The sequence below is a fragment of the Rhineura floridana genome, chromosome 11, assembly GCF_030035675.1.
Source record: "Rhineura floridana isolate rRhiFlo1 chromosome 11, rRhiFlo1.hap2, whole genome shotgun sequence".
Lineage (NCBI taxonomy): Eukaryota > Metazoa > Chordata > Lepidosauria > Squamata > Rhineuridae > Rhineura > Rhineura floridana.
The window spans coordinates 12761165-12776581 of record NC_084490.1 but is presented as its reverse complement, the minus strand read 5'-3'; the positions used below and the strand labels follow the sequence as shown (position 1 = coordinate 12776581).

General features: G+C 44.3%; 2 protein-coding genes across 2 annotated transcripts; both read right to left on the bottom strand.

The window, feature by feature from the left end:
- Positions 1 to 2981: 2981 nt before the first annotated feature.
- LOC133367420 (olfactory receptor 11H6-like) lies at positions 2982 to 7883 on the bottom strand. Its single transcript, XM_061591524.1, has 2 exons — positions 7869 to 7883; positions 2982 to 3926 (listed from the first exon to the last, which is right to left on the bottom strand). Exons 1-2 carry the CDS (start codon positions 7881 to 7883, stop codon positions 2982 to 2984), a joined length of 960 nt encoding a protein of 319 aa, XP_061447508.1.
- Positions 7884 to 14208: 6325 nt separating this feature from the next.
- Positions 14209 to 15174, bottom strand: LOC133367419 (olfactory receptor 11G2-like). Its single transcript, XM_061591523.1, has one exon. It carries the CDS (start codon positions 15172 to 15174, stop codon positions 14209 to 14211), a length of 966 nt encoding a protein of 321 aa, XP_061447507.1.
- Positions 15175 to 15417: the final 243 nt, after the last annotated feature.

Here is a 15417-nt window from a genome sequence, read left to right as displayed (position 1 = left end):
TGGGGTCATAGAAGTGGGTTTACCAAGGAGTCCATCAAGAGTCCTGAGTGTTACTGTTGCCTCCATGAGGATAGAAGGGTGTATTGGTTAGAACAGGGAAGTCCCCCTCCCACCAAGAGGGTTGCTTATCCAAGTTGAGGAATTTGGACATGGGAAGAGTGAAAAACAAGCAAACACACCTTACCTGTCCTGAATACTTCTCTGCAAGCACAACCTCCTCCTCAGTTCTGAAGTGCCATCAGGTGAAAGCAGACTGATATTTCAGCTCCGCAGGCCAAGGCCTCAGGGGAGCCCTGTCTCCACAGTGTGATGGAGATACCAAAATCTGGATTGTGATAGTTGCTTCAGTGCAGCTGTGCTGTGATGCTGCAGCTGAGCTGAGGCAGACAGAATATTATAGGTTTTGTGTATAGGAACCAGGAAGGGTTTCTGTCAGCAGCTCTCCAGATCTGGGGCACTTACCTGATGACATGTGGAACTGCTGCTACAAGCGCCTTTTTGCAGTAGGCATGGCTTCTCTTTGGTTGTTTAAACAGTAAAAATAAAAAGCTGAACAATGGGATATTATTTCTCATCAAAGGTGGCTACTGAGAATTGAGTGTGCTGTGCTTCCACCTCCTTTTCTATGGGGCCTTAGGGTTGCTGTTGCTATTATTTATGGCATTTATATTTTCTACCCAACAAGATAGTTTTATGGGGGGCTCACAAAGTTTACATGATATAATATTGGCGTGGGGAATTTTTTAGCTCCACCCCCGTGTGCCAATGTTGACAGGTGGGCAGGACAGCCCACTTCTCTATCATATAACATCATTGTGTCATGACTTGATTGACAGGTTTCTTGTCCTGCCCACCTGTCAACATCCTTTGCGCTGCATGGCCAGGGATGATGGGAGTGGAAGTTCAGCAACATTTGGAGGGCCAAAGGTTCCCCACACCTGCAACAGAACAATATTCCTAAAGGTGCTGATTCAGCAATAACTATAAAGAGGACAACTCTTACTCTGCCTCACTAAAAGATGAAGACAAGAAAACAGGCCAGAAATCATACCACAGAACGATCCAATGTTAGTCAAGTACTTGATCCAGAAACAGCAGTGATTCTCACAAGTGTAACTAACACCTTGACATATACGCTTGCACATTCCAGTGCATTTCTCCGCTTCTCTTTTTCAGAGCAAAGGGTTGGGTCTTAGGGCCTGCTGGAACAGGAGGAATGATCCTTAGGTGGCGCCGTTGAAGAACAGCACACTGGCTCCTCCACGGGGCCTACCCTATGATTTGAGAGTGAGCCAGCTGTAGAGGACAGGGAGTAGTGGTGGCACGTGGATGACTGAGGTCACGCCCCTAATTTAGCCTGCTACTTTCCCATTGCTAGTGTTGAAGTAAGAGGCCACTGCCAGTCCATTGGCGTCTGCACATGGAATTGGAGAAGGACCCCATCTTGTCCTTTGTCCCAGGAGCAAATGTCTTGAGCTAGTCCTGTTCCATTACAAACACATAAAAATTCCCTCTGCATAGAAAACTACCGTGTTAGGGAGAAGAGTGTTAGCCCAGCCTTCTCACTGACATGTTAGTTTGCTATGTCAATATAATTACCAGCCATCCTCAACGGCTATCAAAGGAGGCTATTCATACCTCAACCTGCTCTGGGTGCCTTGCCAAGTGAAGTGGGTGTCTACCACGGAGAGGACTTGTGTGGTAATGCTACCTTGAGTATTAAATATATTCCCCAGAGAGGCATGCCTGGACCCATCATCATCATCAGTTCCTTACCTGCCCTTCATTATATCAGATATTTGGGATCTTTTTGGCACCTGGTGAAGATCTTTAATATCCAGGAGTTTTATTCTGTCTGTGTTGAATGGTGGATTTATCTGTTGTGTTTTATTCTTGTTGATTTTACACAATATATTTTATTTTAGCATTATTTTGTTTCCATGCTACCCAAAGAATATTTAGTGATGGATGACTAACTATATATATATCCAATAAATAACTAAAATTGCAATCCTAACCACACTTACCTTGGAGTAGGCTCTGTTGAATTCAAATTGACTTACTGCTATGTAGACATGGGCCCCATCTGCACTGTACATTTAAACAAGTATCATACCACTTCAAACAGTCATTACTCCTCCCCCCAAGTAATCCCAAAAACTGTAGTTTGTTAAGACTGATAGTTGTTAGGAAACACCCCTATTTCCACCATAGAGCTACAATTTTCAGAGTGGGAATTGTAGCCCTGAGGTGAATAGGGGTCTCCCAACAACAGTCAGCAACCTTAACAAACTACAGTTCCCATGATGTTTTAGGGGAAGCCATGACGGTTTAAAGAGGTATGATACTGCTTTAAATGTGTAGCGCAGATAGGGGCCTTGGTCAGGATTGTGCTGTAAATAACTAAATACAGTTTGTTCTTGGGCTTGAACAGGAAGGGTAGAAATTGAACAAAAATGGCAAAAATACTCTACACACAATGTTTTGTTTGTTTATTAAAAGATTTACAACCATCTTCCCTGACTTTTAGGATAAGTGTCTTCACGAGACAGCAGAACACAAAAACAATTGTAACACATTCAAAATCAAGAATTTAAAATCCACAACGACACTCTTGTACACTGAAAAGCAAAAATATCACTAAGACACAATTAAAAGAGAATTGTTAAAAACCAGCACCAAAAACTGTTTATTAATTTATTTAGAAGATTTAGAAACTGCTTAATCGAAAAAGCTCTGCACGTGGTTTATGTTCAGATAGCCACTAATATTGGCTGACAATAGCTGTAGCAAAGACCAGGCCCTGTGTTTCTCTTCAGAATCCCTCATCCACCTGTCTGTGTGCTGTTACATTTGTACTCCAACCTTCTCTCAAGGAGCTCAAGGCAGCATTTGAACCTCATAAGAACCCTGTGAGGTAGGTTAGGCAGGGGGAGAATGACTTGCCCATGATCACCCACTAAGATTTGCACTGGAGGCTCTCAACATCCTTGAATCAATGTCCTCTTTAGTGCCGCTATCATCTCTTTGTTTCGCAAGCTGTAGATGAGTGGGTTGAGAAGAGGGGTCACCATGGAGTAGAAGGCAGTCACCACCTTATTACTCCCACCAGAAGATCCTGGGTTGACATAGGTGACCATGACGGAGCCATAAAACAAGCTGACCACGGCCAGGTGGGAGGTGCAAGTGGAAAACGCCTTGCGACGACCTGCAGCAGAGGGAAGCTTTAGGACCGTCTGCAGAACTGTGCCATAGGAGGTCACAATGAAGAGTAAGGTAGCAAAAATGATGAGGGAACTGAGGACATAGCAGGTCATCTGTGTGAGGGGTGCTGGGCTGCAGGAAGCAGCTAGAAGAGGGCCTGGGTCACATATAAAGTGATCCAGGATGTTGGGGCCACAAAATGGGAGCTGGGAAATGAGAATGATGGGCACGAGATACCACAAGAAACCAGAGACCCAGCAGCAAGCCGATAAGGTGCAGCAAAATTGGGGGGACATGAGCATTGGATAGCGAAGTGGGTGGCAGATGGCCAAGTACCGGTCTAAGGCCATGCTGGAGAGGCAAAAGCACTCAGTTGCCCCCATGGAGAAGAAGAAATAGAACTGCAAGAAGCAGTCACGGAAAGAGATGACCCCTGGCGGGGAGGCCACATCAATGAGCATCCGAGGTACTGTAGAGGTGACGTAGCACATCTCCAGCCCGGAGAAGTTGCCCAAGAGGATGTACATGGGGAGGCGGGACAAATGGGTGTCTCTGAGCACTGCCCAGATGATGCACAGGTTCCCCAGTATTGTGAAGACATAGCCAGTTGAGAGAATGGAGCAGAGGAGCAAGCGCAATGCCGGTGATAAAGAAGGGAAGCCCAGGAGGACAAACTCAGTCACTTTGTGGCCGGTGATGTTGGTGAGATCGATTTGTCGTTCCTGTAGAAGCAAAGAATCATTTTGAAGAACAGGTTACTGGATGCTTCTGGATTATTTCACCATTGCTTTATGGCCACTGCTTTAAATAGTGAGTTGTGTTTATGAGTGAATCTTTGCCAGGCCACAGGCAGAACTTCTCAAATTCAACTGCATCAACATAACTGAATGCTGAAAAACAAACTAGTAATTCTTCAATCCTATACCAAGATTACTAAACCTTGTATTAATTTAGTAACTACACACCATACATTTGTAGTAATTAATCTGAATTTACCCTTTCTGTGGAAAGAAAACAACAATGAAAAGCCTGTTGACCATAACCCATCTACAATATCTGAATGATGCTTTTTTAATATTACGCTTCTACCTGGAAGAACCTCAGGTCAAAAAAAGCTTTACCTGTCTAACTTCTGCATGTCAAGCTGTTGTTAAAAGGCACAAGATCAGGGCCAATAATATCATCTTCCCTGCTTACATCTAGAATTGGGGGTTGGGGAATCAGAAGAGGGCTCTGACAATAACGACACTGCATCCACACCATACACTGAAAGCACATTTAACCAGTAGTGTAGTGGCAAATTCAAAAGTACAGGACCCCTTCATGATAGTCACAGCCACTTCTTCTCACAGCCACGTCCCCTTTCCCTCATCTCCGTTGCTCTTTGTGTTTGCTCTGAGTCCACACTCTAGTACAGCAGAAATCCCTAAAAGCCAATCTTCGGGGAGGCTGTGTGTTAGCTCCTGAGAAGAGTCTTCTCAGTGGCTGACTTGCCTCCTTTCACTCTGATTGCCTCCAATCAGCATGCAAGGATTCTTCTCAGTGGCTAACACGCTCCCTTTCCATGATGACTGGCTCATACATAGGGATCTGGTTGGGATCCTGCTCCCAAAAAAATAAGGGGTCTATGACCCCCCCGTGACCCTGAGTGACTACACCCCTGCATTTAGCACACATTTACAGTGTATGGCATCCCTCCCAGGAATCCTGGGAACTGTAGTTCCCAGTAGAAGGTTACACAAGTGGGATTTTAAAATCAGCTGAACTGGCTGAGCAGCCAGACGTACAACTGGAGGAGCTTTGGGGTCAGAGGCATGTTGTTCCAAGGAATGGGGTGGAAGTCTATTTATTTATTTATTTGATTTATATCCTGCCCTTCCTCCCAGTACGAGTCCAGGGCAGCAAACAAAAGCAATAAAAACACTGTAAAACATCATAAAAACAGACTTTAAAGTATATTAAAACAAAACAAATTTGAAAACATTCTTAAAAAGTTTAGGGAGTTTTGCAGAATGAGAGGCAGAAATATCTAAACCTGTATTTATAAAAAGTGGGACTGGGGGAACTGTTTCCATATAGGTGATATATTTAATACGTTCATCTGCAGATGGATAAAACACCACAGGAAAGCAATCTTGATGTGAGCAAAATTCTTTTTTGTAGTATTTTATCAATTTGTAGGCCAGCACGGGTGTGCCAAAAACATGCCACAAAGGGAAAAAAATCCATGCAGGGTTTCATCAGTAACATAGAGTGGGGAAATGAAGCAAATTAATGGAAGGAAGTGAAAGCTATAGCCAATTTCACATACTTGAAACCCAGAATTCATATTTAGAAATTCTCCTAGTTGAATCAGATTTCAGGATGAGTAGGATGGAAGTCAGGGCAAACCAGAGTAACAATGAAGGAACAGAACAGTGAAAATAATCCCTTCCCTGCCTGGCTGTTCCGTCCTGGCCTTTGCATGTCCTGCTAATGCTGTATGTATGTGAAAATAAGACATCTATGTGCTCTGCTGTGTGATTCTGTCTGCTGGCATTTATTTGTTATACTGTTCATGTAACTGTATGCAGAACACACAATGTAAGGCATTATCATCACCAGGAACAGAGTTCACTGGAGAAAGAAAGAATGAAGTGGGGCAATAGTGATGGAAAACAGATGGGAGGGAAAAGGCAGATGCTCAAAGGACCACCTGTTATAGTTTCAATCAGCCTTTCCCAATCTTTGGCCCTCCAGATATTGTTAGAGAACAGCTCCCATCATCCCTGACCATTGGTCATGCAGGCTGGGGTGGATGGGAGTTGTAGTCCAAAGCAGCCTTTTCCAGCCTTTGAGTCTCCAGATGTTGCTGGTTGGGGCTGATAGGAATTGTAGTCCAGCAACATCTGGGCACCCAAAGGTTGGGAAAGGCTGGTCCAAAGCATCCAGGGGTCACCAGATTGGGAAGGCTGGTTTAATACAACCAAGATCAGCTTTCTTTAAATCACCTACTGCTAGGAGAATGAAAATAACCAGACATCACAATCTGAAATTCTCCTCCCATTTCAGTCCTTTGGAATTTCCAGATGTCTGGATCACAGATGTTTGCCCGCAAGAAACAGAACAAGTGGTACCTTCAATAGCATATTGCAGTGTGGAGTGCTGTTGTTCAGGATGTCAGCCACTCTACATCATCCTTTCCCCTTTTCCATTCCCCCCAACAGTCAGTTAGCATTCTGTAGCCCCTGAGCATGCTCGATTGCTCTGTGTTTGGAGATTCCCCCCGGCAACCTCAAATAAATTTTTAAAAACTCATTTTGTACTTCTGCAAACCAAGCTTGCTGATACCTCCATTTTGGGCATGGGCGGTGTCGTTTTGGCTATATAAGCATCAGCACTCTAAACACTGGAAATAGAATATAGTAGTTGACTGTACAGGAAAAGGAAGAGGAGAAATATAGTCATTGCTGTTACATTTCTTGGATTTAGAGACAGATCTCCAGATGAAATGTTTCAAGGCAGTAGTTGTTCATCGACTGCACCAGCCAGACACAGGAGTGAAAGGTATCAAATAATAGCACACTAAGTTAGCTTTCCCCTCCCACACACTTTTCTAAATGAATTATGAAATAACTCTTTATGTACCACATTTAAATCTTTCTTTGAAAAACTCAGTTTATATGAAGCTCTTGGAAGTCACGCCCCTCACCATATCCTAGGGCATCCTCCATCCTTCAGCTATTAATCCAAATATTGTGCAATCCAAAAGGAGGTGGCTGATGTGCAGAGAGTGCAGATGAAACTAGCAAGGATGCCAAGTCCAGAATACAGGAAAACACTGACCATATCTTAAAACAGTAGCTGCCTTCATCTGGGTAGAAATTCCTCTTTCTCTTGATCTTAAACTTTCACAGTCCCGCCTTTCTTGCAATTAGGAAGGTTTTCCCTCCATTTATCCTAAAGGGCATCCTAATTTTTTTAAACTCCTCCAAATGCTTCTTTCAATGACTGCTCAAATGGCTGTTCTGTGTCTCCTTGATGGGCCCCTTTTAGACAGTTCGAAGAATGGTTACAAATTTCTCGATCTGGCACAGGAGGTTGAACCCTTTGGCATTTCTTCTACCACATATTATTGATTGATTACATGTATATCTCACCTTTCTATTCTTCCATCATGCAACTCAAGGTGGCATTCCATGCAGACCCTGACTAGAGCCAAACCTGCTTAGCTTCAGCAAAGTGACTACGTTATGTACCTTCAGACCACACCCTGAGACCAGGTTCTTTTAGGTGAAATTCATCAGCGGGGGGAGAAGGAACTTGGTATCATAGTCATTTTAGGACTTCCAAAATGACTGAAGAGACAGTTGCCAAAGGATTCTCCAGTGCTCTATCCTCAAATGCAGTATTGTCCCCACAAGAACCCTCCCCCTTTATGTTATATTTTAATTTAGATTGTAAGTCTGTGAGTGCAGACTTGTTTTTTTAATCTATATACAACAGCCCCTAGTACAGTTTTATTAATATTAAATTATAACAATCATAAAGTCCCTCCTTCCAAATCACTACTTTAATCATGCCTAAGCATCCATGTCTTTCAAACCATTTGAAGAAAGCTGAGGAGCTGAACAGCAACTTAAAAAGGGAGATCTTTGAAAGGAAACAAGACATAGAAGGCTCACCTGCTCCACAGACATATCTACCCAGCTCTAAGCTTCAGATTCCCTCAAGCTCTGAAGATGTCACCCCAAGGAGAAGGTTGCTATTATGACACCATAGGAAGAAGCCTCAGTGGGATATTGTCTCCAGAGTGCAGCACAAAGCCAAATATCTGCTTTTTAAAAACCACTATGTTTAAGAGAGCTTATTTGTCAAGTGGTAGAGGAGAGTTATGAAAATAGGATCTCCCCAGGCCCCCAGTGTGCTTGATGGCTTTTATTTTAATCTGCATGGCTTATCAAGAAGGCTTTCTCTCTTAAGAATCACTATGACTACTCTATCCCCAGGACATTTATTTATATTTATTTTATTTAACAAGTATATACCACTTGATTGTAATACAAGCTCAAAGCAGTTTACAAAAACAAACGTTAAAATTATGAAAGACTCTTAAAAATAGGTATTTAAAAATATTTTAAAAACTAATTAAAATAAACAATAACACATACCAAATATACATACTCACTCCAAATCATATTACCTCCATGATATTAGGGACCACTCTCTAGAAGGTGTCCTACTAGCATGCTGGTCCAAAGCTTTGTCTTGGTACAAGAAACCTCCAGAAACCTTTCATGCTCATTGGTTCATAGGATGCTGGAGATGTAGGGAGCCCTGCTGGGACCTGGCTCCCAAAAAAGTAAGGGGTCTAAGAACCTGAGACCCTAAATGACTACATCCCCTGGAGGGGATAATATCCCACCTGAGTTGCTTAAAGCCAATATAGCGTGGTGGGCTCCGGTTCTAGCGACCCTGTTCACCTGTATTGATTGCACAGCGTGTATCCCAGAGGATTGGGGACTTGCTATTATTGTTCCTATATATAAAAGAGGGAAAAGATCAGACCCTGCAAATTATAGACCTATCAGCCTGTCAAGTATTACTGGTAAATAAAGTATATGCCAGCCATTTAGATGAGAAGCTACTAAATTGGCTAGAACAATAAAACATATTTATTTATTTATTTATTATTTATTAATTTATTATTTATTATCATTATTTTTACCCCGCCCTTTTTCCAAAACTGGAACTCACGGCGGCTTCCAGATAAAAGCACACATATAATTAAAAACATACAAAAGTCTATATTAAAATCAAATTAAACAATTTACAGTATTAAAACCATTCATACATACAGTTAAAATAATTCAAACTCAGTTTAAAATAATACAGTTAGGCAACAGCAATGCAGCACCCTTCAAGACCTGTCCTTAACAGCTTTCAGTTCCAAAGGCTTGTTGAAATAAAAAAGTCTTTGCTTGCTGACGGAAGGACTATAAGGAGGGGGCCATTCTTGCTTCCCTAGGAAGGGAGTTCCAAAGCCTCAGGGCAGCCACCGAAACGGCCTTATCTCGTGTCCCCACTAGTCGTGCTTGTGAGGACGTAGGTATTGAGAGAAGGGCCTCTCCTGAGGATCTCAGGGCCCGGGCAGGCTCATATAGGGAGATACGGTCTGACAGACAGCATGGACCTAAGCCATATAGGGCTTTATAGGTCATCACCAGCACTTTGAAGTCCGGAAACAGAGTGGCAACCAGTGGAGCTTTTGTAACAGGGGAGTCGTATGGTCCCTGTAACCAGCCCCAGTTAACATTCTGGCTGCAGCACGTTGCACCAACTGAAGTTTCCGAACAGTCTTCAGAGGCAGCCCCACGTAGAGCGCATTACAGTAATCTAAATGGGATGTAACTAAGGCATGTGTCACCGTGGCCAGATCAGACGGCTCAAGGAACGGGCACAGTTGGTGCACTAATCTTAATTGTGCAAAAGCACTCCTGGCCACTGGAGAAACCTGGGCCTCCAAATTTAAAGCTGAGTCCAGGAGCACACCCAAACTGCGAACCTGCATCTTCAGGGGGAGTGTAATCCCATCCAGCACAGGCTGAATCCCTATTCTCTGATTTGCCTTTCGACTGACCGGGAGCACCTCTGTCTTGTCTGGATTATGCTTCAATTTGTTCGCCCTCATTCAGTCCACCACTGATGACAGACACCAGTTTAAAAACCAAGACAGCTTCCTTGGAGTTAGGTGGAAAGGAGAAGTAGAGTTGGGTGTCATCAGCATACTGATGGCACCGAACCCCAAATCCCCGGACAACCTCTCCCAGTGGTTTCATGTAGATGTTAAATAGCATGGGGGACAAAACTGAGCCCTGAGGCCAACGGCCAAGGAGTCGAACAGGAATCCCCCAGCACCACTTTCTGGGTTCGTCCCTCCAGGAAGGAACGGAGCCACTGTAAAACAGTGACCCCAAGTCCCATCCCAGCAAGGCGGCCCAGAAGGATACCATGGACGATGGTATCGAAAGCCGCTGAGAAGTCCAGCAGAACCAACAGGGACACACTCCCCTTATCCACCAAGGTGGCCAAAGCCGTCTCCGTCCCATAACCAGGCCTGAAACCAGACTGAAATGGTTCTAGATACTCCGTTTCATCCAGGAATCCCTGGAGCTGGGAGGCCACCACACTCTCTATTACCTTGCCCAAAAATGGGATATTGGACACTGGCCGATAATTATCCATTATGGAGGGATCCAGGGAGGACTTTTTCAACAAAGGCCTTACAACTGCCTCCTTTAGGCACACTGGAACTCTGCCTTGTTGTAAGGAGGCATTGATCACTCCCTTCACCCACTCAGCCAGTCCCTCTCTGACACATTTAATGAGCCAGGAAGGGCAGGGGTCTAGAAAACATGTGGTGGCTCTCACCTCTCCAAGGATCCTGTCCACATCCTCAGGCTGTACAAATTGAAAAGAATCCATTATTAATGGACAGGCAGGAGCCAAGGTTACATCCACTGAGACTGTATCAACTATAGCATCCAAGTCGGAATGAATCTGAGTGATTTTATCTGCAAAGTGCCGTGCAAATTCTTGGCAGCGGTCTGTTGAATGGTCTATATTATCCCTATGGGGGCCAAGATGTAAAAGACCTCTGACCACTTGAAACAGCTCCGCTGGACGGCTCCCTGCAGACACAATAGTGGCAGAAAAGAATGCTTTCTTTGCTGCCCATACTGCCACGGAGTAGGCCTTCAAATAGGCTCTAGCCCATGTTCGATGAGACTCGCTTTGAGTCTTCTGCCAACGTTGCTCCAGACTCCGTCTCATTCGTTTCATCACCGCCAGCTCCTTGGTAAACCAGGGGGCTGGTCTGGCTCCACTTCGTGAGAGGGGATGCTCAGGAGCGATCGTGTCCACCGCCCTGGCCATTCCCCTATTCCAGAGGTCAACCAGAGCTTAGACAGAATCGCCTGCTGAGGTGACAGGAAAATCCCCAAGAGCCGTCAGGAAACCATCCGGATCCATCAGCCTCCTGGGGCGGGCCATCCTAATCGGTCTCCCACCCCTGCAGAGGTTCTGAGTCCCAGTGAGTCTAAACCCAACCAGGTAGTGGTCTGTCCATGACAATGGAACTACAGAAAGTTCCTCCACACCAAGATCACCATAATTCCCCTCCACACAGAAAACAAGGTCCAGGGTGTGGCCAGCAACATGAGTGGGGCCAGATATTACTTGGGACAGACTCATGGCTGTCATGGAGACCATAAAGTCCTGAGCCACTCCAGACAGGGTGGCCTCGGCATGGATGTTGAAGTCCCCTAGCACCACAAGCCGAGGGGACTGCAACATCAACCCCGAGACCACCCCGGCTAGCTCAGGAAGGGAGACTGTTGAGCAGCGGGGTGGGCGGTACACCAACAGAATCCCTATTCTGTCCCGACCACTCAACTTCAGATACACACACTTGAACCCTGGATACTGTGGGATAGGGCACCTGGTCAGGGAAATGGTATCATGATAGACCACTGCAACTCCACCTCCCCGCCCCCCAGGTCTCGCCTGCTGCTGCACAGAGAAACCTGGCGGGCACAGCTGAGAGAGATTAGAAGATGAACAGGCTGGTTTCAGGTCAGGGTGCTCTACTATATAGCTCTCTATTCAGCCTTTATTGATTTCAAATCAGCCTTCGATTTGATTCAGAGGGGTAGACTGTGGGAAAAATGTGAGGCTACCAACATTGACAGACGCTTGTTAACTCTTATTCATAAACTATATGAAAACACCTGCATGAGGATTAGCTGCAATCGTGCTGGCCAATTATCTGATCCCATTCCAACTTTTAATGGTGTTAAACAAGGGTGCATACTTGCCCCAACTTTATTTAATTTTTATATTAACTAGGGAGCGGAAGTTAACTCGCATCCACCAAGATTGGCTAATAGAGCTCTGTCAATCTTTTTGTATACTGATGATGCCGTGTTTCTCTCCCAGACAAGTATAGGTCTGAGACGCCTTTTCAAAGCCCTGGACTCCCATTGCAATAAGGAAGGCCTGACGATTAATTATGACAAGTCCAAAATATTCGTTTTCTCCACGAGGAGGAGAAAGCACCCATGAGCATTCCAAATGGAGGTCAGCTATTATCAAAGGTGCTATGGACTTTGAAGAAGCAGGAATACAGAGCAAAAGGGTCAAATGAGCCAAGTGGAAGGCATGTCAAACAAATCCTCATCGCAACCGTCTTCCATCTAGAAACCTATGTCCTCACTGTAGGAGGTTGTGTGGATCTAGGATTGGCCTCCACGGTCACTTACGCACCCACTGTTAAAGACTTTATTTTGGAAGACAATCTTACTCGGTCATGAGTGATCACCAATGAATGAATGATGAATCATCCCATTAAACAGGATGCATCTTACATCTATCTGGGTGTAACTTTCCATGCATTGGGCTCCTGGACAGCACAATCAAAAAAATGCTACTGGGAATGCTCAGAGGCCTTGCTCCAGTTCTTTTACACAAAGGGGGGGGGGCAATATGTGCCTTCAGCCTTCCAGGTGTTTATAGCAAAGGCTATTTCAAAGATGTTATATGGCACCCAGTTATGTGCATATGATAACTTGGCCCCCTTTTGAAGTCGCACAGATTAAGTTTCTGAGAGCTGTGCTGGGAGTTCCAAGCTGTGTGCCTAATGTGTTTCTTCATTTAGAAGGAGAGCTAATCTCTATTGAAGCCCGTGCTTGGATTCTTAGGCTTCATTATTGGTTGAAGCTGATTTTTTCTCCTGTGGGTTTGACCCCTTTGACACTGATTGATGCACATCAATCAAGATGGAAAAGCTCGCTGTTTGTGAAATTGCAAAATCTGGGCTTTACCCCTTGTGCTCTTCTCACTCTTGGATATGCTAAAGCAAAAACCACTATCCAACAGCGAATTTGGGGTATAGATCTACAAAATCATTTGAGTCTTGGTGGTAGGCACCCTGAGTACTGGTGCCCATGCAGTACTTAACAAATTTGAATATCCCTAAATGTAGAAGGAAAGCCAGTGTGGTGTAGTGGTTAAGGTGTTGGACTATGACCTGGAAGACCAGGGTTCAAATCCCCACACAACCATGAAGCTCACTGGGTGACCTTGGGCCAGTCAGTGCCTCTCAGCCTCAGAGGAAGGCAATGGTAAACTCCCTCTGAATACCGCTTACCATGAACATCCTATTCGTAGAGTCTCCCATAAGTTGGAATCGACTTGGAGACAGTCCATTTCCATTTCAAATATAGAAGAGCTTTTACAGCTGCCAGGTTTAATGTATTCCCATCCACCCTCTTGGAGGGAAGATATAAAGGGTACCTTATCACAAACGGGTCTGTCCATGTGGAATGGAGGAAGTGGAAATTGTAGGTCACGTTTTATTGCATTGTACCTTTTATAGGGATCTCTGCCACTCATTTATTACCCCAATTTTACAAAGCACCCCAGACTTACCTGGTGAGCTTTACTTAATGCACTTACTGGCAGACAGGAGTCCACTCTTACAGTAAGAGTGGCTAGTTTCTGTGCTGCTGCTATCGCATGTCAGAAAACAATGATAAATGACCTTACAGAGGAAATTTTATACTGATTTTAATTTTGTGCTTTTTACTCACTTATGGTTGTATGTACTTTATATATCTTGTTTACTCATGCTTTTTATGTACTGATCTTTGATCGAAATAAATTATTCATTCAATCTCCTCCTTGAACTCTGAGGTTAGTTTCTGGGTATCCTAGATGGACAAAAAACTAAGAAGAAAAAAGCAGCCCTCTTGCCCGTATTGTAAACACACCACTTTTATCTCTTCGACTGGTATTTTGTGCTTGCTGTGTCCATTCTTTACAGCTCGGGAAAGGGCCATAGTTCTATGGCAGACTATGTGCTATGCACAAAGTAGGCCCCAGTTTCAATCCCCGGTATCTCCAGATAGGGCTGGGAAGGTCGCCTGCCTGAAATACTGAAGAGCCTCTAACAGTGAAGATAGCTTCCTATGTTTGAACAGTTGTTTTTCTTCCCTTCAATCTCACATTTCTTCTGAGCAACCTGCCCAGTGCCTCTTTCACCTGATTGTTCCTTAGGGAGTAGAGCAAGGGGTTGAGGAAGGGTGTGACCAAAGTGTAGATGATTGTTGCTACCCTAGTGAGATCTGATTGACTTTCTCCACCTGGAGCTAAGTAAACCCCTGCCACTGAGCCGTAGAAAATTGTGACCACTGCTAAGTGGAAAGACACGGTAGAAAAGGCTTTCTGACAACTGCCTTGGCTAGAGATTTTCATCAGTGTGAGAATCACAGCACCATAGGATAACACAACAAAGAAGAAATTGACTAAAACCACAGTATCCACAAAAATCTGACAGATGAAAGGAGCATTTCCTAGTGGGGGGCAGGCCAGTGACACAATTGGTCCGGGATCACACAACAAATGTTCAATGATGTTTGAGCCACAGAAGGACAACTTGGAGATTAAAGTCACTGGGACAATGTTCCACAGGAAGCCAAGGATCCAGCAAACAGCCACCAGGGCATAGCAGGTATCCTGGGACATGATCTGTGGGTAGCGCAGGGGGTGGCAGATGGCCAAGTACCGGTCTAAGGCCATGGCAGAGAGGAAGAATAATTCAGTGGTGCCCAAAGAGAAAAAGATGTAAAACTGGAGGAAGCAGGCATGGAAGGAGATGATCCCAGTAGGTGAGGCCAGATCAAAGAGCATCCGGGGCACAGTGGTGGTCACATAGCACATCTCCATCCAGGAGAAGTTGCTTAACAGGATGTACATGGGAAGCCGGGACAAATGGGCATCCAGAGTTGCCAGTGTGATAATTGTAATGTTTTCAGCCAATGTGAGAATGTAGAGAATGGTGAAAAAGATGAGGAGCAGCAACCGTTTCTGTGGCCCATCTCCAAAGCCCACCAAGATGAATTCCTGGACTGTGGTTCTATTGGCCATTTCCATCTGCAATTGAGAAGTGGATTGATCTTCATACACAGAAAAGTAAATTTGCAACTTATCCTTATCACTGCTCAATTTATATAGAAAAAGAGTTAAGATGAAGAACTATGTTACATTTATACAACCAAAAAAGTAATTCCACACATAAGATGCAAGAGTAAAAATATTAAAACAGCACTCTTATAACTTTGATAAAGGCAAAACACCAGTTAAAACATATAGAATTGGATGCTCCTTAACCATTAG